The following is a 25166-nucleotide window of genomic DNA, read 5'->3' on the forward strand; positions in this document are numbered from 1 at the left end:
CAGTAACTAAATCACAAACACCAAGTTGCCAAATTACTTGTAGGTTATACAAAAGACAATGGAAGCTTATGAAAATACTCAAAAATGAACTTTTATTTGCACTGATATACAGTGAGATTCACAGGTGATGTATGCTGTGGTGAAATGTAAACCAAAAACACTGATTTGCTATGAAATAAATTATCTATCCAAAGCACTCGTACCAGTAACTTGTGAACATATAGTTTAGTAAGCATCTGAAAATTCCCAAACTAAGCTATTTCTCACGTAATTGTACAATAAAATACGAGAACAACTGTTTTGAATGAAGATAGGCATACTGTTCTGAAAAATATTTTAGAGAACAGTTTAAACCTACAATTGATGACAACAGCACTAGTTTATTGTGGAACTCACCAATGTTCGAAATTTCACATTATATCACAAGGCAAACATGTATTGATACAATCAATGATAGATTATGCTGAAGTGATGCAAGCAGAAACATATGCGTGTCTATAACTTTAAATCGGCACATTATCTTGTACTTGCTATCTCACACAAGGGAAAGTTCCTAAGTTGGCTGCTACAAATAAACAAACATGCTTATTACACAGATTTTTCACTTAGCTGATTCTGTGCACACTTCTACAGTGGGGTGTTGAAGAAGAATGCTGCAGAGTAAGTTTATCTCTATCAAAATTACTAAATTGTGCAGCACCAAAAAAGCACTTCATCTGCCTGTGGCAGCTAACAATGGTGATGTGTTAAGACTTATCATTGGTGTAGTACCTCTAGATGTGCAGAACGGAATACATTGGACATTTTTAAAATTGGAGGTGAGGCCATTTGCAGAAAACCAGTCAATGATACTTTTAAGAAATTTGGTTTCCATTTCTTCTGTTTCAGTATGTATACTTGGATTGTTTACAATACTAGTGTCATCTGCAAAAAGAACTAATTTTGGTTTTTGTGTACTAGACAGAAGATCATTTATTATATGAGGAACAGTAGTGGACCTAAGATTGAACCTTGGAGAACCCCATACATGATTTCTCCCCAGTCATAACTGTGTCCCTAGACTATATTGCTTGACTTACTAAGTACAACTTTCTATATTCTTTTGGGTAGATGCGACATTATTCATGGGTTGGCTATGCCATCAATCCCGAAAAATATATTTAGGAGAATTCCGTGATTCACAAAGTCAAATGCCTTAGAGAGGTCGCAGAAAATACCAACTGGTGCTATTTTATTATTTAATGATTTTAATCTCTAGTTAGTGAACATGTAAATGGATTCTCAGTAGAGCAACCCTTCTGAAATCCAAACTGTGATTTGCTAAAGAGGGGTTTAACAATGGCATATTTCAGTCTCTCCTGAAAAATGCCTCGAGTCAGTGATGCATTACATGTTTCAGATAAGACTGGACCTATTACATGGAAACCAATTTTTAGTACTGTATTGAAAACACCATCAAAAAGAGATGAGCTTTTAGTTTTGAAAGAATGTATAATTTTCTTAATTGCAGAAGGAGAAGTAGGTGATACATTCATATGATTCTATTTCATGAAAGTTACATTTTCAACATATTGCTGTGATTTTGCTCTTGATATGTTTATCCCTGTGCTGTCTACTATATTCAAGAAATGATTATTAACCTTGCGGCAGGCGCGCTTAAGAGTGTCGCGTCAGCGGGTGTGTGCGGCACTCAGTGCCGCCTACATTTAAATACATAAAAAGCAGTTTTTTTAATTTTTGGGTGGAATTAATTATTTATTGTTTATAACATCATTCTTAATAGCACATTTTAATATGATCTGTATACATATATCCAAGGTGCATGGGAAAATTAATATTGTTACAGAATATATGACATACGTTTCCAGGATATTTCCTAAGCACTACTTTAATAACAAATTCTAAATAAATTATAACCACAGATATGATTCGATTGTTTACCATTGTTAAAGCAAGTTTTACAAAAACGTGTAATATGTATAAAAACTTTGTAGTAATAATAAAGAATAAGGCAGTCAGTAATACATATCAAGAATCATGCACTTTCTTCCTCTGGAGAAGCTCTGTAATCATTACATGTGACAACATTGTGGCAATGTTGCTTGCAAATGCATCTTTTGCAGCTATTGCAAGTGACAGTAGTTTTATTTATTTATTTATTTATTTATTTTACCACCAAAAAAATGGCACCTCCTACACCTTCTTACAGTCTCATCGTGATTAGCGGGAATTGATTGATGAGGTGACAGAAAACCTTGAATATCTCGTGTTAGAGTAGAGAGCTGAGCCCTTTCTTTCAAATGGCAGTCAATCAGAGCCAAGGCCAGGTTTGTTAGGTAGGTTCTTCTTCTGAATCTTTTCTCTGGATTGTTTGCAAAAAACAAGACCTGAGAATTTATCCCAGCAATAACCAGATAGCAAAAAAACAATGCTAAGGGCCATCTTCTTGTGGTCCTTTGTGTAGAGCAGGATGTACACACATAATCCACAGTATCGACTCCACCTTTTGTTGCATTATTGTCCAAATTTACAACAGACATGCCTGTAGAGGTGTCGATTTCAGCAGTTTCATGCATTGATGACAGGAAAAGCACAGCTTTGTTCCTTTTTGTTTGGCACGAAACAAGACAGAATCCATCTTGAAATACGAAAAGACAATTTCCAATTTCTCGCGATCTGTTGGGCAAAAATTCCGGAGGAATTTCCAGCTTGTTCTTTTTCAATGTCCCAATGAACGTTAGCCCATTTTCTAAAAGTTGCTGCGCTACAGGGTAACTACTGTAGTAGTTGTCCGTAGTTACATTCCTGTGAGTTCCCTCGATTGGCTCAACAATCTCTTCACAATATCCATTGGCTGGTTAGACGCAACATATGGTCCAGGATTCTGTCTGCCGCAGTATACTTCAAGATTAAAAGTATAAAATGTCTTGCTATTGCACTATGCATACAACTTCAATCCATACTTAGTGGGCTTATTGGGCAAGTACTGAACAAAACCACAATGTCCGCGAAATGGGACAAGCCTTTCGTCTATGGTTGTGAATTCCTCTGGACTGTAGTTATTTCTGCAGTTGTTCAGAAATGCTGAGTGGAGATTGCGGATGGCAGCAAGTTTATCAGTTGCTAGTCGTTCCTTTCTTGTAAAAGTATCGTCAAACCTGAGTGACCAGAGTCAGAACAGAAAGCGCTTGTAGCTAAATGCTGCCCTTAGAATAATCATTCCTCTTCCATTTGATGCCCACAGTTCTAATACATTTGTGCGTCCTCCTTTTTGTACAGCAGTGAGAAACAGTGCTCCTAAAAGAGCCGTTATTTCAGAAGCAGAAGTAGTTTTGCAATTTCTAGCCCTTGAGTAATTCACAGATGATCTCGTGTTATTTATGTACTTGTTTGTGTTTGCAACGACACAATCAATTGTCTCAGGATCAAACAATTTGAGAAATCTTTCAGTTTCAGTTTTAGTTTCTCTACCATTGCGTGTCAGGCCAGGTAGACCTTTGATTATATTCTTACGTTCTAGTTTCCCTGGTAGTGCTAACGGATTATTTATCCACAAAGTTTCTTGGCCCTTACCAATATAAATATGGCAGTCATCATGTGGCATTCCTTTCACTTCATTCCCGTGAACGCATGACTGCTCAGATTCGCTGGAATGATCTGCAGTTTCAATTATTTCTGCTTCCTCATCGCTGTCAGAGAAATCTGCATAATCTTCTTCGTCAGATGATTGCAGAAGAAGACGCTCAATTTTTTCTGGTGTTAGTCCTTTCCTTTGTGCGGACCTGGGAGACAATAAAATAATTCTAATACCAACGCAATGTTAATAACTAAATTATCATTCACCCACAGAGTTGTAAAACAAAGCTTATAATCATCGAAACATTCGACAGTGTTACGGCTACATGTACTTACATTACCGGGTGCGTGCGGTACGCAGTGCCGTCTCGGTGCAGTCGTCCACTTCACAGGTGAGTCACAGGTGTTATGATGGATATAATGACAGCGCAGTAATGCAGTTTGGCACGTGACTAAACAATCGAAGCATATCTAGCACCACTGTAGTGTGCTCGGCACGCTGACGTAATTATTGAACGAAAACAAAATTGGCGGCACTGTATGCCGCCACGTGCCCGCCGCAGGGTTAAATGCATTTGCTACCTGTGGCTTATTTATAGCGTTTCCATTAAGTTGTTGGTTGTCCTGTGTCTCACTTCACTTCACCATCACATCTAGAAATGGCAGTTTATTGTCCTTTTCTACTTCCATGGTAAATTTTATGTTGGCATGGAGGCTGTTCAAGTGCCTTAGGAGGTCACCGAGCTGTTCTTCACCATGGCTCCACACAACGGAAGTATCATCGACGTACCTGTACCACACCTTAGGTTTCCAAGTCACCAAGTCCAGTGCCTGTGCTTCGAATTGTTCCATGAAGAAGTTGGCCACCACTGGACTAAGAGGGAGAGTATTGCAATTTCGTGAACCATACCGAAATGAATAATTCGCCTTAAAGTGCACGTTCGTATATCCACATTCCCAGGGAAGTAGGTCTTGTCCTGATATTAAGCTTTTCAGTGTAGTTTTCGTGATGCAAATTTTCTTGGAGTACTGTATTATCTCATGTTTGGTACTTTATTATGGCATAATGCCGCACGTGCTAGAAGATGAAAACGTGCAATTGAAATGCAGCGAATAGTTGAAACTAGCCAATAGTGTGGAATTAAACACTTTGTTTCAAATAAATTGGCTACCTCAGCGGAAAAGATAAATAAAAGTCGAATTTCTTTAGCAAAGTGACAAAAATAACTTCATTGTTCTGCAAGGCAATTAATGCTTGACTGTCAGAAAGGTGGAAATAAAATGAAATCTGCAACTAATAACATATTTTAACCCTCTGTAATTATGTGAATGTATGTGTATTCACTTGATAGCTCCCAGCCACAGAAATCACATTTTTCATTTGATGTGAGAGCAGTAAACGAAGACATGTCCCCCCCCCCCCACCCCCTTTTTCCCACTATAACTCAGACTGTTCTGTGCAACCGGCCCGGATCTACGATATTTTGAACCGGGGCAATACTAGATAGTGGCGTCCCCCCCTCCGCCTGCCTTGCTAGAGCATTTGAGATAGGACGTTAAAAAAAGACTTTTCAAAAGTATGTTCGTTTCGTATCACACATCCTTCTGAAGAGTCTGATGCATAAAACATATAACTTCGAGGAAATAAAAGAAGTTTTATTTGGTCTTAAGTGTGCCAAAGTGCAGTGCCACGCCTCTTCACACAGCATTCTTCTACCGTGCGTCACTGTATTTCGCACTGTTGAACTCAAATGTGTATATTTTCTAGTGGATGCCATCAACCTATATTCAGGACAGCAGAAATTAAAACGTCCTGTGGTGCCACTCCTGCTCCCATTTGCCTGGTTTGACATCCTGCCTCTCTCTCTCTTTTATCGTTGTCTAATGCTGAAAAAGCTGTTAATACAAATAGTACCCAAGACTGGTGTAGTTTCTCGATCTGATTACGTCTATTTTGTCAGTGTCTACTATATAAAAGAAAATGGGCCTTTCTAATATTGCAGCAATTGTAACACACACCAAATAAGTGACACTGTTTTGGTAACAATTGTCATTTTTATAATACGACAAATATAATTCGTGAAGTACCAATATGAAATGCCTATTTAGCCTACTACAAACAAAAAGGTTTATGTTAGGAAATAGTTTCACATTTCATTCATATGCTCCAGTTTCTCAAGCACAAGATCGAAAAGTAGTAGTACAAAATTTTTGTATATATTTGGAATCGTCATATTCTTCCATAATTTGTGTGATGTCCCCGTTTATTCTCCTTCCTCGTTCTAACAAACAATCTTCTCATCACTAATTCTGTAACTATTCCTACCACTGACAAAACTCATTCTCTGGTTAACTCTACTAACCCTGACAGAATCACCGATTTAGTTATCCAGCGATTATTCTCCGGTTGGGCGTTATGTGTTCATACAATGCGTTTTCCACGCTACTCCCAGAATAGCACTTAAGTGGCTGATAGCCGGGGACTGTACAACTTGCCCTTTCTAGGTAGTGATCTGGCCAAAAATTTTCTGCCAAAATTTCATTTTCTTGCGTACACCGAGAAGATAATATGTAATATTTCTCACCTGTTATTCCTGTTAGTCATTTATATCCACTCTGGTAGTCTGAATCTATAGAATTCGCTAATAATTATAACAACGCTGATCATTTGCATACCCAGTCAATCACATAAACAAACAGCAGTTGGCATTCTCCTGTTTGGCTTTATTCTGCTCAGCTCATATAGCCCCATCCCCTTTTGTCTGCAGGAAAGTTTATTTTTAGATGGATTCCCCTGGCAGGGACATCACATACACTATGCACGCATTCAAATATCAACTTATAATTCATTCAGATATCAACTTGGAATGTGTTCAAAAACCAATAGGGATGCGTTTCGAAATCATCTAAATAATCGATAAACCAATGTGCAATAGATGCTAGGCGTTTTGTGAAACAAGGGTTTTTTTCCCTCAAGGATATGAATTTTCCCCCACCCCTCCCAGAAATTGCTGACCGGTTCAGATACCCCGGTTTGCTGCTTACACAGCCAACAGCGACATTTCTGCAGCCAGAAGCGGGAGAAGGTACTACTCATACGCGACTCAACTGTGCATGCGCATGAGCCCGCTCGTAACTGCTTAAATGAATCTAATGCAAACAGTTGTGATGTCATGCTCATCGGAGGTAATTTGTTGTTAAGGAGCACTGCATAGTGTTCCTAAAGCCTTTTACACACTCTGCTGTTGGCAGATGCTTGTATGAGCTCTGTGTATATTTATGTGGGACACTTCCTTTACAATTTAAGTTTTATTCTCCTGTTCATGTTTTGTTGCTGCAGTATTATTCTGCAGTAGCGGTATACAGAAATAGACGTCGTTAGAGTATTGGTTTTTACCAGTCAAAATTACAAAAAATTAACTGAAAACTAAGACAATGAAAAATTCCCCAAATTCCAAAAAATTCCTGGGTTTTTCCCAGTTCTCTCCTGGATGAAAAAATTCCAGAGTCTTTCCCGGATCTCCCGGGTCGTATACACCCTGATCACAGAGGGTGGGGTTATTGGTAGTTGGTAGCTCCAATGTTAGGTGCATTATGGGGCCCGTTAGGGACATGGCTGCCAAGAAGGGGACGAAAGCCAGTGCGCACTCCATGAGCATACCAGGTGGAGTCGTTCCAGACATGGAAAGGTTCCTTCCAGATTCCATGAGGATCACAGGGTACAGCCAACTGTGGGTAGTGGCTCACATCGATACCAATGATGTGTGTCACTTTGGATTGGAAGAGATTGTCTCTGGTTTTGAGCGACTAACAGAAGTTGTAAAGACTGCCAGTCTTGCTTGCGAGAAAGCAGAGCGCACCATTTGCAGCATGGTCAACAGGACCATTTGCGGACCTTTGGTACAAAGCTGAGTGGAGGGTCTGAATCAGAGGCTCAGACAGATCTGCGACAGTATAGGCTGCAGATTCCTCGGCTTGTGCGAAGCGTTGTTGGATTTCTCATTCTGCTGAATAGGCCAGGAGTCCAGTACATGTAGGAGGTAGCTACACAGGTAGCAGGGGCTGTGTGGCATGGACTGAGTGGTTCTTTACATTAGAGGGGCTCAGGGATATACAAGAAGGGCTTCAGTCTCAAAGGGTGGAGGTCAAACAAAGGAAGAACATAGATACAGGAACCATTGGTATAACAGTTGTAAATTGTTGTAGCTGCGTTGGGAAAGTATCAGAGTTCCAAGAGCTAATAGAAAGCACTGATGCTCAAATCGTTATAGGCACTGAAAGCTGGCTAAAGCTGGTGATAAGTTCAGCTGACATTTTTGCAAAGAACTTAATGCTGTTCCAAAAGGATAGGCTGAACACAGTGGGTGGTGGCATGTTTGTCGCTATTAGAAGTAATTTATCTTGTAGCGAAATTGAAACAGACAGTTCCTGTGAGCTATTATGAGCAGAGGTCATTCTTGGCAACTGGAATAAAATAATAATTAGATCCTTTCACCGACCTCTCAACTCAGATGATACAATAGCTGAAAGTTCCAAAGAAAACTTGAGTTTAATTTGAAACATGTACCTGACTCATGCAATTATAGTTGGTGGCGACTTTAATTTACCCTCGATATGTTGGTGCAAATACATATTTCAACCCAGAAGTATGCATAAAAAATCATCTGAAACTGTGCTAAATGCATTCTCTGAAAATTATTTTGAGCAGTTAGTTCATGAGCCTTCTTGAATAGTAAACGGTTGTAAAACACACTTGACCTCTTAGCACCAAATAATTCTGAGATAATAACAAGCAATCAAAACAGATACAGGGATTAGTGAACACAGGGTTGTTGTAGCGAGATTGAATAGAGTAACCCCAAAATCCTCCAAAAATAAACAAAAAAATATACCTATTTAAAAAAAAAAAAAAAAAACCCACAAGATAAAAATTCACTTGACGCCTTCCTGAGAGACAATCTCCACTCCTTCAAAATTAACAATGTAAGAGTAGACCATATGTGGACTGAATTCAAAGAAATAGTATCAACAGCAACTGAGAGATTTATACCAGAACATAAAATCTCCAAGATTGGCAATCTTTTACAGAAGCTTGAAATTTAGCACGGACATCAATGTGAAATACTTATAGTACTTTCCACACTGAAACTTTGCCTCAAAACCTGGCAGAAAATACAAAGAGATTCTGGTTGTATGTAAAGTATGCTAGTGGCAAGACATAGTCAATGCTTTCTCTGCATGATAGAAATGAAAATACTATCAATGACAGTGCACGCGAAAGCACAGTTACTAAACAAAACCTTTCTAAATTCCTTCACCAAAGAAAACAAAGTAAACATTCCACAATTCGAATCAAGAACAACTGACAACATGAGTAACTTTGAAGTAGATGTCCTCAGAGTAGTGAAGCAGTTTAATCACTTATTAAAAGCAAGTCTTCTGGTCCAGACTGTATACTAATTAGGCTCCTTTCAGAGTATGCAGACACATTAGCTCCATACTTAACAATCATATACAGCCGTTTGCTTGATGTAAGATCCATATCCAAAGACTGGAAAGTTGCACAGTTCACATCAATATTCAAGAAAGGTAGTAGGAGTAATCAACTAAATTACAGGCCCACATCATTAACATTGAAATGCAGCAGGATTTTTGAACATACACTGTGTTCAAACATGACTAATTATCTCCAAGAGAATGGATTATTGACACGCTGTCAACATGGACATAGAAAACATCATTCTTGTGAAACACAACCAGCTCTTTACACACACAAAGTGTTGAGTGCTGTTGACAAGGGACTTTAAATTGATTCCATATTTCTAGATTTCCAAAAGGCTTCTGACACTGTACCACACAAGTGGCCTATAGTGAAACTGCATGCTTATGGAATCTCATCTTAGTTATGTATTGGATTCATAATTTCCTGCCAGAGGAGTCACAGTTCGTAGCAACTGATGGAAAGTCATTGAATAAAACAGAAGTGATTTCTGGCTCTCCCCAAGGTAGTGTTATAGGCTCTCTGCTGTTCCTTATCTATATAAATGATTTAGGAGACAATCTGAACAGCCATCTTAGGTTCTTTGCAGATGACGCTGTTGTTCATCATCAGAAGATAAAAACAAATAGCAAAATGATTTAGATAAGATATCTGAATGATGCTACAATTGGCAATTTGCCCAAAATAATGAAAAATGTGAGGTCATCTACATGAGTGCTAAAAGGAATCCATTAAACTTATAAATCAGGCAAATCTAAAGGCCATAAATTCAAATAAATACCTATGAATTACAATTACGAACAATTTAAATTGGAAAGAACACAGAAAAAATGTAACAGATTTACTGAAGAGACTGCCTACACTACACTTCTTTGTCCTCTTTTGGAGTACTGCTGTGTGGTCTGGGATCCTTACCAGATACGATTACCGAGCGAGGTGGCACAGTGGTTAGCACACTGGACTTGCATTCGGGAGGACGACGGTTCAATCCCGTCTCCAGCCATCCTGATTTAGGTTTTCCGTGATTTCCCTACATCGTTTCAGGCAAATGCCGGGATGGTTCCTTTGATTGGGCACGGCCGATTTCCTTCCCCATCCTCCTTTAACCCAAGCTTGCGCTCCATCTCTAATGACCTAGTTGTCGACGGGACGTTAAATACTAACTACCACCACCACCAGATACGATTAATGGAGTATATCGAGAAAGTTCAAAGAAGTGCAGTACATTTTGTATTACTGCGAAATAGGGGAGAGAGTGTCACTGACATGACACAGGATTTGGGATGGACATCATTAAAACAAAGGCTTTTTCATTGTGGTGGAATCTTCTCGCAAAATTTCCATCACCAACTTTCTCCTACAAATGCGAAAATATTTTGTTGATGCCGACCTACCTAGGGAGAAATGATGATCAGTGTGAGCCATGGAAATATGTAGGTATTTGTTTTTTTCCATGCACTGTTCGAGATTGAAATAATAAAGAATTATTGTGAAGGTGGTTTGTTGAACTCTCTGCCAGGCACTTAAGTGTGATTTCAGAGTATCCATGTAGATGTACATTCCATGTCAACAAGTGTAAACTATTCTTAAAAACATTTGTCCTCGAGTTATTAATTATTCTAACTGATTTCCAGTGAGGAGTATCAATACTGTAAGGCACTATGTTATTTATCCTAACTAACTGTGCATCATAATCAGAGATACTATTTGTTACTAGGTAAACAGTTATCTATCTATGTTGAACTTCATAAAAGAAAACATTATGAATTAGGATTATACCGTATTTATTATTGAAACCAAATTGTAGGATCCAAATTAGGTTTCCATGTCATTTTTCCTATCAGAATCTACACTGAAGTCACCACAGACTATTAACTGCTTGTTGCTGCCTCACAGACAGCACAGTAAGGAATTCAGATTCCTCATAAATAGCTCAAAATTTCCCAGTAGTGATCTATATAGAGTTACAATTAAAAGCAAATTGTTTTTCAGGATTAATTCACAAACACACACTTCTATGTGCTGATCACTACGAAATCTACTTGTCTCAATGTTTTTGAACTTTCCTCAGTCTTAATGTATGTAACAACTCCTCCTTTCCCTATGTTATTTCTCCATGAGTAAGCTACAATAGTGTTATCTTTCACATGTAATTTATCTAAACCTGTGGTTATGAAGTGTTCCGACAGGGAGAATGTCTATCTTTTCACAGCTCTCTAAATTTTCCAAACAGACAAGGAGCTCTTCTATCTTACGACTCAGTCCTCTAATATTTTGATGAAATATGCTAACCTTACTTTTCTGTGCATTATTAAGCATTTTGTGGAGCTGTTCTGCTATTTTCAATTCTTCCAAAACAGGGTGCCTGAATCCTGATTCTAATTTAAAAAAGGTGCCCTCTGACAACAGCAACCACAGAGGTCTTGCTATGTGTGATGGTGACCCCCATATATTATCTTCAAGAAGCTCAGCCACGAACTATAAGAAACTGATACTCATTGCCAAAATCTTTGCACAAATTACCCATGTCCTCTGTCACCTGGTACTAGCACTTGGCTTCATCATACTTGTGACCTGATACCATATCCCTAATTTGTGCTTTACCATCTGGCCTACATCTCTCCCATGAATACTACCTAGCAGCGAGACTCTTTTGTCCCAATTCTCTTTTGATACCGACCTACATTGAATTTCTTTGCTAGAAGTCTGTTGAACCCTACTGTGAACTACAGTTGGAAGAGGCTCTTGCTCCCCTACTTCAGGTAACAAGTCAAATTTGTTGGATACTGTTACCTCAAATGTAGATTAAGTTGAAGAGCTGTTCCCCTTTTGCCCATTGCTTGTTACATTTACCCTGTTCCCAAGATCTTTTCCCCTACCTCAACCTCTCTAGTTCAAATTTCACATGATTTAATTCAATCTGAAGGGCACAAATCTTTGCCTCCTGCTCAGCGATTCTCTTGTCTCTTTTGCAGAGACTACAGTGCCACAGGAGAGCCTCATTGAGTTCCCCATTCAGTTCCCCACTACAGTCACCCCATCACACATTGAAACACAGACTGCACACTTAAAAATACAAATAAATCACTTAACACACTTTGCATCATACGAATTTTCGTTACTTATGAGCAGCAAAAATTAGGCCTACAGGTTAGTGCTTCCGTTGTATGATACAACGTAAAAAGTTATTTATTTCCACTTACAACAACAACTTAGCACTCACTCAAATGCAGTATCCATTGAATTATCTTAATAACAACAGAATATAACTCTGTTGTATGCAATCAATAGACAAATGCAAAAAATTCTAAATCAAACAAATTGAGATTTTTAATTTAATTGGATAGATAGAAAATTTACTCACCAAGCAACGGCAGAACGCACACATAAAAGAAGGTTGTAATTAGGCAAGATTACTGATAAGTATCCCCTGATCCGTGGTTCTGGGTGACTTTTCTGAAATCAAACCGTCTTCCCTCCAGTCCTTTTCCTTTACCCCTCTTCCTTCCCCTTCAACCCTTCTTCCTGAAGAAGGAGCAACTGGTTAATTGTAACCCCCATTTAGGTGTGTGTTCTGCCATCACTTGGTGAGTAGATTTTTTATCTATACAATTACATCATACTGTCATAAACAGATACTGTTTTCCTTGTTAAATTAAGATTTATGCTACTTTCTGGAAATATGAACTTAACAATGAATGGACACACTCAAATTTAATTGTTTGAGTGAAACACAGAACAATTAAGTGGAATTCTCTAAGTCAATTGTACCTAAAAAACACAATCTCATGATCTTTTCGCGTTTTCCGGGCTAATATGTGCAGCGAAGTGATACCTTTAATAGCAAGCTTAAAAAAATCACTTATACATATATTTAGAGAGTAAATTTACTAAATTAACTGTAACTTATCTCTATGAGAGTGCAAAAGCTCAGATGTCTCGCCTGGCGCAGGGCTGCCAACATTTCAAATAGTATAGCTGACGGTAAGTGACTGATTAAGTAGAGTGGAATATCGTGCTTGTAAATTTACGCAAAGGACATTAGTAGTTCCTAGCAATTACACTCAGTTAATCATTCTTGAATATGATTTCAGAGTTTTACTGACAAAATATTTTACTTACTTCCAGTATATTCAACAACGAAGGAATCCCTAGCTTTTACTCCCATATGTTCTTTCTTTAACTTAAGAACAGAGCAGAGCAGAGCAGAGCTGTTTCCAGGGACTTTGCCATTCTGTGTAGTAGAATTTTCAAGGGCCTTCCCCCGTCCCTGCACTTTCAGATTTAGTTAGTCTTTTACACATTGTAATTCATGCTGGCTGTCTTATTTTCACATATCACACTTATTCATCTCTTTTTGACGTGAATATGTCTTTAAGACCAGAACAAGGCACGGGATGACAATAAAAGAAACCAAAGTGAAATGCTTTCAGTGTAATGCATTTTGAGTTATGACGTCAAAATTAATTATGCAATCAAAAATTATGTCACTCGCGTAGTATTTAACTAAAATCTGATCATCAAATGTTTTCCAACACTAACTTTCTTTCATTCACTGAGCAGAGTGGAATGTACACAGGCCCAATAACTTTCTTTTGTTCCCTGAGCAGAGCAGTACAGACACAGCGAGACCTAAAGCAACCAGCACAGCTCGTTACCACATCATCGGTGGTATCGTCATCCCTTCTGCTGTACAACGTGGAAGGTCACAAGGCAGTGGAGTTACTTACATATAAAGCCTTCATTTGTTGAAAAAAAAAGTAGAAATTGCCAGGCTTATTTAGTGTGACTGTTATACATAAATGGAAAAATGGAAAGGATCAAATATCAAGAAAGCATGCTTTCCAACATGCCACGATCACAATTTACAGCTCAAAACAACTAGCTTTGAAAGAAAAGGTAACTCCAGAAAACTAAGGGGAGTGTGGCATGAAGAAGAGCAACGTAAATGTTATTAATGTCACATCCACACAAGAGGGACTGTTGGGGGAAGAGTGCCATACATCTTACCATGACTACTAAATGACTTAGTCACAATGTATGTGGTTCAAAAGACTATGGCGTGCAATAGGCAGTGCATATTTCACTTATTCATTGTTTATTACATACTGTATTTCTCAACAATACTGCTATTGATATAACGAACTGTTAGGCCATAATAAGCTGACATTTATCTTTATTTGTTTACTAGTGAACCTGGCAATGTTTCACAATTGCTAAATACGTATAGGTATTGGATATAAGTCCTAATCTGCCCCCCCCCCCCCTCCTCTTTGTTCATGCACTCCTCCCCTTCCCTCTTTCTCTGTCCCTCTCTTCTTTTCCACCCTCTCTCTCTCTCTCTCCACCTCCTCCTCCCCTGTTTCTCTGTCCATCCCCTTCTTCCACATCTCTGTGGCCATTTGTCCTCCACCCCCCTCCCACTCTTCCTCTGTCCATCACCTCGTCCCCCTCCCCCCAACCATGAAGCTTTTTCACTGTTATCACCAACGTAACCCTGATTGGAGATTAAAGTCACTTAAAATTGATGATTAATCGGTTGGAATAGTTGGTATATAGGGTATGAGATTCCACTCTGTGTGAGGACTGCAACTTCAATGACTATATTTCGCACAGTTTTAATCTGAGAATGAGTAGGATTACAAAACTTCGAATGATTCACATTTTGTAGTAGTATTGTAATCATAAATCGATAAGCCATACACACAATTTTCATGTTTTCTTTTAAAAATGACTCCAAGGAAGAAAACAAAGGAGCACATAGTTGTGTATACAATTTTTGTTTAAAATTATTTAGACGGAAAAAGAATATACATGGGAGAAACAATTTGTCTAATGGTTTAAGAGCCTGATATTGTAGTTAAAACTGACTGTGATAAAGATAATGAAAATGCACATTTTCTAACCACAGCATTTTTCCCCCCTCGCAGTCAGTCTCAACAAAGAACCAGTACATTGTTGTTTGAAAAAATGCAGGGTGTTCATTTTCACAGAAGACACTGAAATATATCAAAAACTAAACATCAGATCAGAAAAATTTAAAATTCCAATTTGTTTGTCTCAGAGGGAGACATTCAATGATACCACACTTGACCCCCTACATCCTCACCCTGTGCGTAGGTGGCAGGGGAGGTGTTGGTGGGGACTGTGAAATCTTTAATGGGAACCTCCCTTTTTACATTGCAGATTATGATTCTATGGCAAAATGTACTAATGTTTTGTCCGAAGCATTTTCTTCATTTTGCCACAGATGGCGCTGTAATTGGAGGAATAGAAATGGGTACACAGTCATAATTTACAACATGCTGCTCAATGGCCCTTGAATATCCAATGGCACATCAGACCTCACCTCCATGCTGTGAGGGTAGGACAGACCAGCATTTCATAACTTCTAATTGGAAAGCCCATTTGTAATGCTGTATTCCTCTGACATATCACACAGGAGATTACTTGTTGCGCCACTGTGACTGTGGCTTGAGGCAAACGCTACCCAACTTTTCCAATTAGAGTAAGTGTTCAAATGTAGGACCACCAACTTCACTACATTTAGCGATCCCCTTTTCACATGACCGTACAAAGGATGGAAACTTATCTGCGGGAATGTTAGCAGAGGTGTTTCTGATGCAGTCAACCATGTCTTCACGGCCTTTAGACACTTGCTGGTACATGTGTTAAACATCCCAAGGTGACAAAGGGGGCCAATTAATAAGGGCACCTTTGCCAATCCATCGACCCGTGTAAACATGTCTAATAATTCCCATGCTTCAATTACGAAATGTGCAGGGCAAACATCATGCTGAAACCACATACACTATCGAACAGACAAGGCGATGTCCTGCAGTAGTAACAGCACTTCCTGTTACAAAAACATTTGATATTTGCATCCATTCAGCGTGCCATCAATAAAGTATGGACCAATGAGTTTGTTGCCCATGATGTCATACCATACATTAACTGACCAAGGACGTTGATGGTCAACTTGCTGTAACCAATGAGGATTGGCTACACTCTAGTAATGCATGTTGTGCTGGTTTGTGAATGTAGACTCATCAGAAAATAGTACCTCGGCAAGGAGCATGGGGATCGTCTGCATATGTTGATGCGCCCATTCACAAAATACTACCCAGTTATGGAAAGCAGCGCCATGAAGTTCTTGATGCAGTGACTTGTAGTATGGATGGTACTTATAAGGATGCAGTACTGTGAAAATAGTACCTACAGACATATCAGAATTACGGTGTAATTGCCAAGTGCTTATCTGTGGGTTGTAGTGCATGCTGCTAGTGCAGCTATTTCATTAGCTTCTTCTGTAAGATGTTGCTTCATTTCTTTTTGCTAGTCCTCATGCTGCCATCAGACATAGAGGCATTCACAACCTTGTAAAAGAACAAACGAGAGTAAGTTTTCTCTGGAAAGCGCTTGGCATACAAGGGAACAGCAGCCTCAACATTTCTCCTACATTCTCTGTTGCAACAATCATCGTCCACTTGCACGTCTATTCCCCAAACGATAGGTCAAATACAAACTGTGCAAGTATTGTAATGTTTAGAGCTGCTATCTGATCTATGGGATGGGTTGTTTGGGGAAGGAGACCAGACAGCGAGGACATCAGTCTCATCGGATTAGGGAAAGACGGGGAAGGAAGTCGGCCGTGCCCTTTCAAAGGATCCATCCCGGCATTTGCCTGGAGTGATTTAGGGAAATCACAGAAAACCTGAATCAGGATGGCCGGACACGGGATTGAACCGTCGTCCTCCCGAATGCGAGTCCAGTGTATATCTGATCTATGTCTGCATGATATAAGGGTTCCAGTCACAGTGTACTGCCTGTTTTGATATGTCGCAGTTCACTACGTGGCTGCGGTGATGGACTGAGTAGTCCCCTGTTAGACATGTTGGAGAAATACAATGTTGCGAATGGGGTTTCGAATTAGAAGTTATGAATTACTGGCCTGTCCTACCCTCGCAGCATGGAGGTGGGGTCCCACAAACCACTGGATACTCAAGGGCCATTGAGTAGCATATTGCAAATAACGATTGTGTACCCACTTCTATTCCTCCGATTACAGCACCATCTGTGGTGAAATGAAGAAAACGCTTCAGACAAAATGTTTGTAGATTTGCTGTAGAACCGTAATCTGCAATAAAAAATGGCAGTTCCCACTGAAGATTTCAAAGTTTTCCCCACTACCCATGCACAGGGTGGGGTTGTGGGTTGGGTGTGGTACCATTGGATGCCCCCTCCAAGAAAACAAATTGGAACTGCAAATTTTTTTGATCCGATTTGTAGTTTTCGAGATATTTCTATGTGTTCAGTTGAAATGAAAACCCTGCATATTCATCTGAATGTTTATTAAAGGATTGTGTAAAAATTTACAGAAGTGGGTCAAGAAAATTTCTAGATTTTTGGTAACAACACTGAACAACTTGTATTTGCATAACATAGAGTATAGATTTTAAAGTTTTTTGCTCCTGTAGGTGTTTTCAAGCTGATGTAGGTTCATTTCGAGTGATGTGTATAAGCATGTGCATGGCAGAAACTGAGTTGGCAACATTGCCACTAGACACCTTTGCTATTTTGAAAGATACAACCAAGGTGACCAACTCCAGCACTTCATATGTCATCTGTTTCACAATGCCGTAGACAGTTTCCAGTAAAACACTAGATTTTACTGTGTGTCATTGATATGTATTTCCAGCTTATTTTTAGACATCTTCATTTGTACAAACCTTTTAAGTCTTGTTTAATTCATCCTTTTGGACCCGTATTAAAATTTAAGATTTGTTGCCCCTAAAAACCTGGTGCCCTGGGCAGTGGTACACCCCCCTCCATCCCTCTTACGAGCCAGATCTGGAAAAGAGGAAGTGGTTGGAGGGAGATAGCAAGTGGAGCAGGAAAGCCTCTCAAGATGGACTCTGGAAGGAGGGAGACAAAACCATACAGACATTACTTCTACAACTCTAATCGGTTTTCGTGCTTCTTACTAATAGCCACCTTAACCACCAGGCTAAAATGGTGATTGAGGACTGTGGTCTTTTCAGCCCACTGGTATTATTATTATTATTATTATTATTATTATTTAAGAATTGTAACCATATTTCATTAAACATCTTCTGTTAAACGTAAAGCATTATCAGAAAATTGTGCAGGCGTGACAGCACTTACACATCCACATTTAAAGTCCCCTTTGTGTGCATTAGTGATTTCTAGGCATAATTTGTTATAGCATCAAATTTTGTTTTCTTTTTCTTTTTTTCTTGTCTGATGTGTTTCATGATATGTAAAGTCTCATGCATGTATCCGAACACAGCGAGTAAATAGATAAAATAAGATTATCCATCATGGCCATTTCAGAGCATGTGACTGTGTGTTAATTGAATATAAACACAGATAACTTTGACCAGTCAATTTTGAAGTATTTGTTGATCTCTATAAACTAGATTCCAACCTTTTCTGACTCACCTTCAGATGCGGTATGCAGAAGTTACATACTTAAAAGTGACTAGTTGGATTTAACTGTGTTTATATTCAAAAACAGAAAATTTTATTCACACTTGATACACAGAGTCATAAATACACAATACATTTAAATGAAATGCTAATGTAATGGCATATTAATGAGGAGTGAGTTTGTAATGACAGGTATTTTTATTACTCATATGTATATTCACTTCTATATAGGGCTTTTACGTTGTTTAGCAGAAAAATTCCATGCTTAAAAGCAAAAATGTGTAATTTAGCTACCTTGCCAGTTGTCTAAGTTGGGGTTTGTGCCTGCCTCCTGAGGAAGAAGTTCTGTAGGAGACTCTTGCTCGAACTGCCTTGGTGGAGCTAGAACCTGCACAAAAATACACATCAATACAGGCAGAACATAAACAAACAAACAAACAAACAAACAAATAACAATGTATGAGCTACAGGGTGTTTCAAAAATGACTGGTATATTTGAAACGGCAATAAAAACTAAACGAGCAGCGATAGAAATACACCGTTTGTTGCAATATGCTTGGGACAACAGTACATTTTCAGGCAGACAAACTTTCGAAATTACAGTAGTTACAATTTTCAACAACAGATGGCGCTGCGGTCTGGGAAACTCTATAGTACGATATTTTCCACATATCCACCATGCGTAGCAATAATATGGCGTAGTCTCTGAATGAAATTACCCGAAACCTTTGACAACGTGTCTGGCGGAATGGCTTCACATGCAGATGAGATGTACTGCTTCAGCTGTTCAATTGTTTCTGGATTCTGGCGGTACACCTGGTCTTTCAAGTGTCCCCACAGAAAGAAGTCACAGGGGTTCATGTCTGGCGAATAGGGAGGCCAATCCACGCCGCCTCCTGTATGTTTCGGATAGCCCAAAGCAATCACACGATCATCGAAATATTCATTCAGGAAATTAAAGACGTCGGCCGTGCGATGTGGCCGGGCACCATCTTGCATAAACCACGAGGTGTTCGCAGTGTCGTCTAAGGCAGTTTGTACCGCCACAAATTCACGAAGAATGTCCAGATAGCGTGATGCAGTAATCGTTTCGGATCTGAAAAATGGGCCAATGATTCCTTTGGAAGAAATGGCGGCCCAGACCAGTACTTTTTGAGGATGCAGGGACGATGGGACTGCAACATGGGGCTTTTCGGTTCCCCATATGCGCCAGTTCTGTTTATTGACGAAGCCGTCCAGGTAAAAATAAGCTTCGTCAGTAAACCAAATGCTGCCCACATGCATATCGCCGTCATCAATCCTGTGCACTATATCGTTAGCGAATGTCTCTCGTGCAGCAATGGTAGCGGCGCTGAGGGGTTGCCGCGTTTGAATTTTGTATGGATAGAGGTGTAAACTCTGGCGCATGAGACGATACATGGACGTTGGCGTCATTTGGACCGCAGCTGCAACACGGCGAACGGAAACCCGAGGCCGCTGTTGGATCACCTGCTGCACTAGCTGTGCGTTGCCCTCTGTGGTTGCCGTACGCGGTCGCCCTACCTTTCCAGCACGTTCATCCGTCACGTTCCCAGTCCGTTGAAATTTTTCAAACAGATCCTTTATTGTATCGCTTTTCGGTCCTTTGGTTACATTAAACCTCCGTTGAAAACTTCGTCTTGTTGCAACAACACTGTGTTCTAGGCGGTGGAATTCCAACACCAGAAAAATCCTCTGTTCTAAGGAATAAACCATGTTGTCTACAGCACACTTGCACGTTGTGAACAGCACACGCTTACAGCAGAAAGACGACGTACAGAATGGCGCACCCACAGACTGCGTTGTCTTCTATATCTTTCACATCACTTGCAGCACCATCTGTTGTTGAAAATTGTAACTACTGTAATTTCGAAAGTTTGTCTGCCTGAAAATGTACTGTTGTCCCAAGCATATTGCAACAAACGGTTATTTCTATCGCTGCTCGTTTAGTTTTTATTGCCGTTTCAAACATACCGGTCATTTTTGAAACACCCTGTATATATAGTGAGTGATCACTGACATAGGAATGATCTACAAAATCTGTATGGGACCACCTTTTAAGTTATTACAAAATCAATAAAAGAAAAACATTTTTTTCGTACATATCATTCTATCATTTTTCAAAATGTTAATCTTTAAAATTTACATTCTTTTGTATGTCTTTCAATCAATTCCAGAAGTTGTTTTTCAACAGTGTAAATTGTCACAATGAAGATAATTCAATGTCTAAAGCTGTATTTCCTAATTTCACTAATGACTTGACCAAAAAACTATTGAATACCGGTCAGCATTAACTGTTGTGTAATCTTTTAAAGTAGCAGCCATAAAATGACCAGTAAAATCAAAGAAACAAGCAACCATTTTTTAAATGTGCTTCATGAACAAATTACTTTTGCTGGTTTCAGTTGATCTTAGAGTACCTGAGCTACTAACTGCTGCTTAGTTTCCAGCTCATACAAATAAGTCCTAGTTTTATCTTCTGTTCAGTTTTTCATTTTGTGTCAATTCACACAAGTCCGTAGTTAAAATTTGATCAAACTGTGTGCACTCCACTGGGGACAGATCTTTTGACAGCTAAATACTCATGAAAAGTCAAACGTGGTGCAGCAGTCTTTGATATAATATATGTCTCACAGTAAATCACATGTCAGGCCTCTTCACTCATGTTGTGCAAAGCATCAATATTTTTTGGAACAGCAACCAATTCTGGTCAACTGTGTTGATATTCGTAGCTGATGCAATGATGAGGTGATGAAATTCTGCAAACTAACTGTAAACCATCTTTTCTATAGTGATTGATTACTCCATGATTGTCACTTACCTTTGTTGTAATGGGATACTTAGTCAATCACATTTTGATTTCACAAGGGCTGCTCTACTGAGGAAGCAGTTTATGCGTTCACTGTGTGAGTAGTAAAATTTTTATGTAGTAAAATATCACCAATTGTGAACTTTTGTGTGCGAGTTATCAAAGGAATCTGTTCGTGTCAGTCATAATATTCCATTGGAAAAATTCAGTCTTTATCGCATACTTGTTAGTATGTGCCTGGTTTAGTTACTATTTTAAAAACAGAATGCAAGAAGTTACCCTAGTGTCGATTTCTTTTTCGGGTAGAAACAGCAATTGCTATTAAGCAGGGTTCTATCATGGGCCCATTACTGTTCTTGCTCTATGTTAATATTCTACCATTTTATTTGAAAGTGAGGTGATTTTTGTGTCTTGATGACACAGAGTTATCATGATGGGAGCTATGCACCTGGCAGGGTCACCCATGCCAGACTGATCAGCAGGTGAAAGACCAGACAATGAGTAGTACTACCAGGGGGGCCCTGCCTTGGGAGTATGAGAGTGACAACCACATGGCCCCTTACCTAAGTTTGACATTGCTTCCAATTACTTGTGTCAAATTTCTTTAGTTTTCTTTCATATTTGCCAATTCTTGTTTTTTTTAACCCCAATGGTATTAGCTTATGAGGCCTGAGGGCATCTTTCATGTTCATTCTCTAATCAAATCTTGAAGGTGTAAGAGGATTATCCCAATAGTGGAGAGAGCATCGGAGCCTAGGGGACTAAACCCAAATGAAGTTTGTGTAAGCTCAGAAGTGCTAAGGTGGCAGGCCCTCCACCAGGCACTCATAACACAGCCTGTGGAAAAGTACATTACTGGCAGAAACTAGAACAGCCTTGGGGCTTGGAATGTTAGATCAGTAACCAATAAAAAAAAATGAATTAGCAAGACTGTTGAAAATTTTGGGTGTGGACCTGCCTTTATCTGTGAAACAAAACATAAGCTTCAGGGTAGCAAATATTTGGAGGATTATACATGCATCAAAAAAAGTTTTGCATCACCTCAGTTCTGAGAGTTCCGGAACCTGTACAGAAAATTGGAATAGAGATCAATATAAACATTATTTCCGTTCTTTTTAATGCTCATGAAGACCACACATTGCATGTTGTACCACCATACAGCGAGACCTTCAGAGGTGGTGGCCCAGATTGCTGTACACTCCGATACCCCTAATACCCAGTTGCATGTCCTGTTGCATTGATGCATGCCTATATTCGTCGTTGCATACCATCCACAAGTTCATCAAGGCACTGTTGGTCCAGATTGTCTCAATCCTCAACGGCGATTCGGTGTAGAGGCCTCAGAGTGGTTGGTGTGTCATGTCGTCCATAAACAGCCCTTTTCAATCTATCCCAGGCATGTTTTTTAGGGTTCATGTCTGGAGAACATGCAGGCCACTCTAGTTGAGCGATGTAATTATCCTGAAGGAAAAAATGGCTCTGAGCACTATGGGACTCAACTGCTGAGGTCATTAGTCCCCTAGAACTTAGAACTAGTTAAACCTAACTAACCTAATGACATCACAAACATCCATGCCCGAGGCAGGATTCGAATCTGCGACCGTAGCGGTCTTGCGGTTCCAGACTGCAGCGCCTTTAACAGTACGGCCACTTCGGCCGGCTATCCTGAAGGAAGTCATTCACAAGATGTGTATGATAGGGGTGCGAATTGTCGTCTACGAAGATGAATGCCTCCCCAATATGCTGCCGATATGGTTGCACTAACGGTCAAAGGATGGCATTCAGGTATCGTACAGCCATTACGGTGCCTTCCATGACCACCAGCAGCATACATCGGCCCCTCATAATACACCACAAAACATGAGGGAACCTCCACCTTGCTGCACTCGCTGGACAGAGTATCTAAGGCGTTCAGCCTGACCGGGTTGCCTCCAAACATGTCTCCGATGACTGGTTGAAGGCATATGTGACACTCATCGGTGAAGAGAACGTGATGCCAATCCTGAGCGATCCATTCGGCATGTTATTGGGCCCATTTGTGCGCGCTGCATGGTGTCATGGATGCAAAGATGGACCTTGCCACAGACGTTGGGAGTGAAGTTACACATCATGCAGCCTACTGCGCACAGTTTGAGTCATAACATGACGTCCTGTGGCTGCACGAAAAGCATTATTCAATATGGTGATGTTGCTGTCGGGATTCCTCCGAGCCATAATCTGTAGGTAGCAGTCGTTCACTGCAGTAGTAGCCCTTGGGCAGCCTGAGCGAGGCATGTCATCGACAGTTCCTGTTTCTCAGTATGTCCTCCATGTCCGAACAACATCAGTTTGGTTCACACTGAGATGCATGGACACTTCCCTTGTTGAGAGCACTTCCTGGCACAAAGTAACAATGCGGATGCGATCGAACCATGGTAGTGACTGTCTAGGCATGGGTGAACTACAGACAACACAAGCTGTGTACCTCCTTCCTGGTGGAATGACTGGAACTGATAAGCTGTCGGATCCTCTCTGTCTAATAGGCGCTGCTCATGCATGGTTGTTTACGTCTTTGGGTGGGTTTAGTGATATCTCTGAACAGTCAAAGGGACTGTGTCTTCCTGGCACAAAGTAACAATGCGGATGCGATCGAACCATGGTAGTGACTGTCTAGGCATGGGTGAACTACAGACAACACAAGCTGTGTACCTCCTTCCTGGTGGAATGACTGGAACTGATAAGCTGTCGGATCCTCTCTGTCTAATAGGCGCTGCTCATGCATGGTTGTTTACGTCTTTGGGTGGGTTTAGTGATATCTCTGAACAGTCAAAGGGACTGTGTCTGGGATACAATCTCCATGGTCAACATCTATCTTCAAGAGTTGTGGGAACAAGTGTGATGCAAAACTTATTCTAATGTGTGTATAATATTTTACAGTGGGGTGGCCCAGCAGCAGACAGACAGCAATTGGCCCTTTGCTATATAAGTACCCACTCTTGCGCTATTACTCATTCACTGAGACATGTGTTGCCATGTGCATCGTTTGCTCCTCTGGCATCCTACTATTTACAAAACTATTTTAAATGTTGAGATTTCCTTTAATATGAATGTTGTTACTATTATAACCATCGGCCATCACAATTTTGTGGTGGCTGGATTGATTTTGCATTGGCTGAAGTTCAAGCTGGTCAAGCTCAGCTTACTGTTGCTATTGCTTGTCTTGATTCTGCATTACGTTCATTGACTACGAGATTGGAAAATTTCCCTCCATCTGATTTAATTACACATCCAACATTTATAGTAAAGCAAGATGAATTTTCTACAAGGACTGATATTATAATAAAAAGATGTTAGAAAGAATTATGCTGGTATGTCTAAAACATCTAAGAGGAATGCTTACACTAACCTGTGTCTATGCCCCAGAGGAGGGCAATACAGAAGAATTGGAACAATTTTATAAAAAGTTACAAAAAGTGGTTAACATATTTGCAAATACTTATCCGACTGTCATAATTGGAGATTAATGCAAGAATAGGCAACAGATGTGTTCCTAATTTCTTAGGTTCTTTTGGAGAAAGCATAATTAACAATAATGGACAGATGCTAAGAGATTTTGTAAGTTCTAGTGAACTTAAGGCACAGATATCTTTTTTAAGAAAAAGGATATACACAAACACTAGTTTTAAACTTTTAAAAACACAGCCCACACAGTTTTATTCTGTGAAAAATACCCCATCTATAATGAGTGAACTTTATTAAAAAAAAAAAAAAAGGACGAAAGTGCCGAGTTCTTCAGTGTGCATATTCCGGAAACATTAAACTGGGAAAACCATA

At 39.7% G+C, this 25166-nt stretch overlaps 1 protein-coding gene across 1 annotated transcript in view; it reads right to left on the reverse strand.

Moving 5' to 3' along the window:
- The window catches only part of LOC126229562 (drebrin-like protein), a 219728-nt gene that overhangs the window by 41004 nt on the left and 153558 nt on the right, over nucleotides 1–25166 (reverse strand). The window contains exon 9 of the mRNA XM_049942330.1: nucleotides 18821–18914. Within this exon, the coding sequence (XP_049798287.1) occupies nucleotides 18821–18914 (94 nt within the window). The remainder of the gene's footprint in view (nucleotides 1–18820; nucleotides 18915–25166) is intronic.

Source organism: Schistocerca nitens, unplaced genomic scaffold (assembly GCF_023898315.1).
Source record: "Schistocerca nitens isolate TAMUIC-IGC-003100 unplaced genomic scaffold, iqSchNite1.1 HiC_scaffold_375, whole genome shotgun sequence".
Classification (NCBI taxonomy): domain Eukaryota; kingdom Metazoa; phylum Arthropoda; class Insecta; order Orthoptera; family Acrididae; genus Schistocerca; species Schistocerca nitens.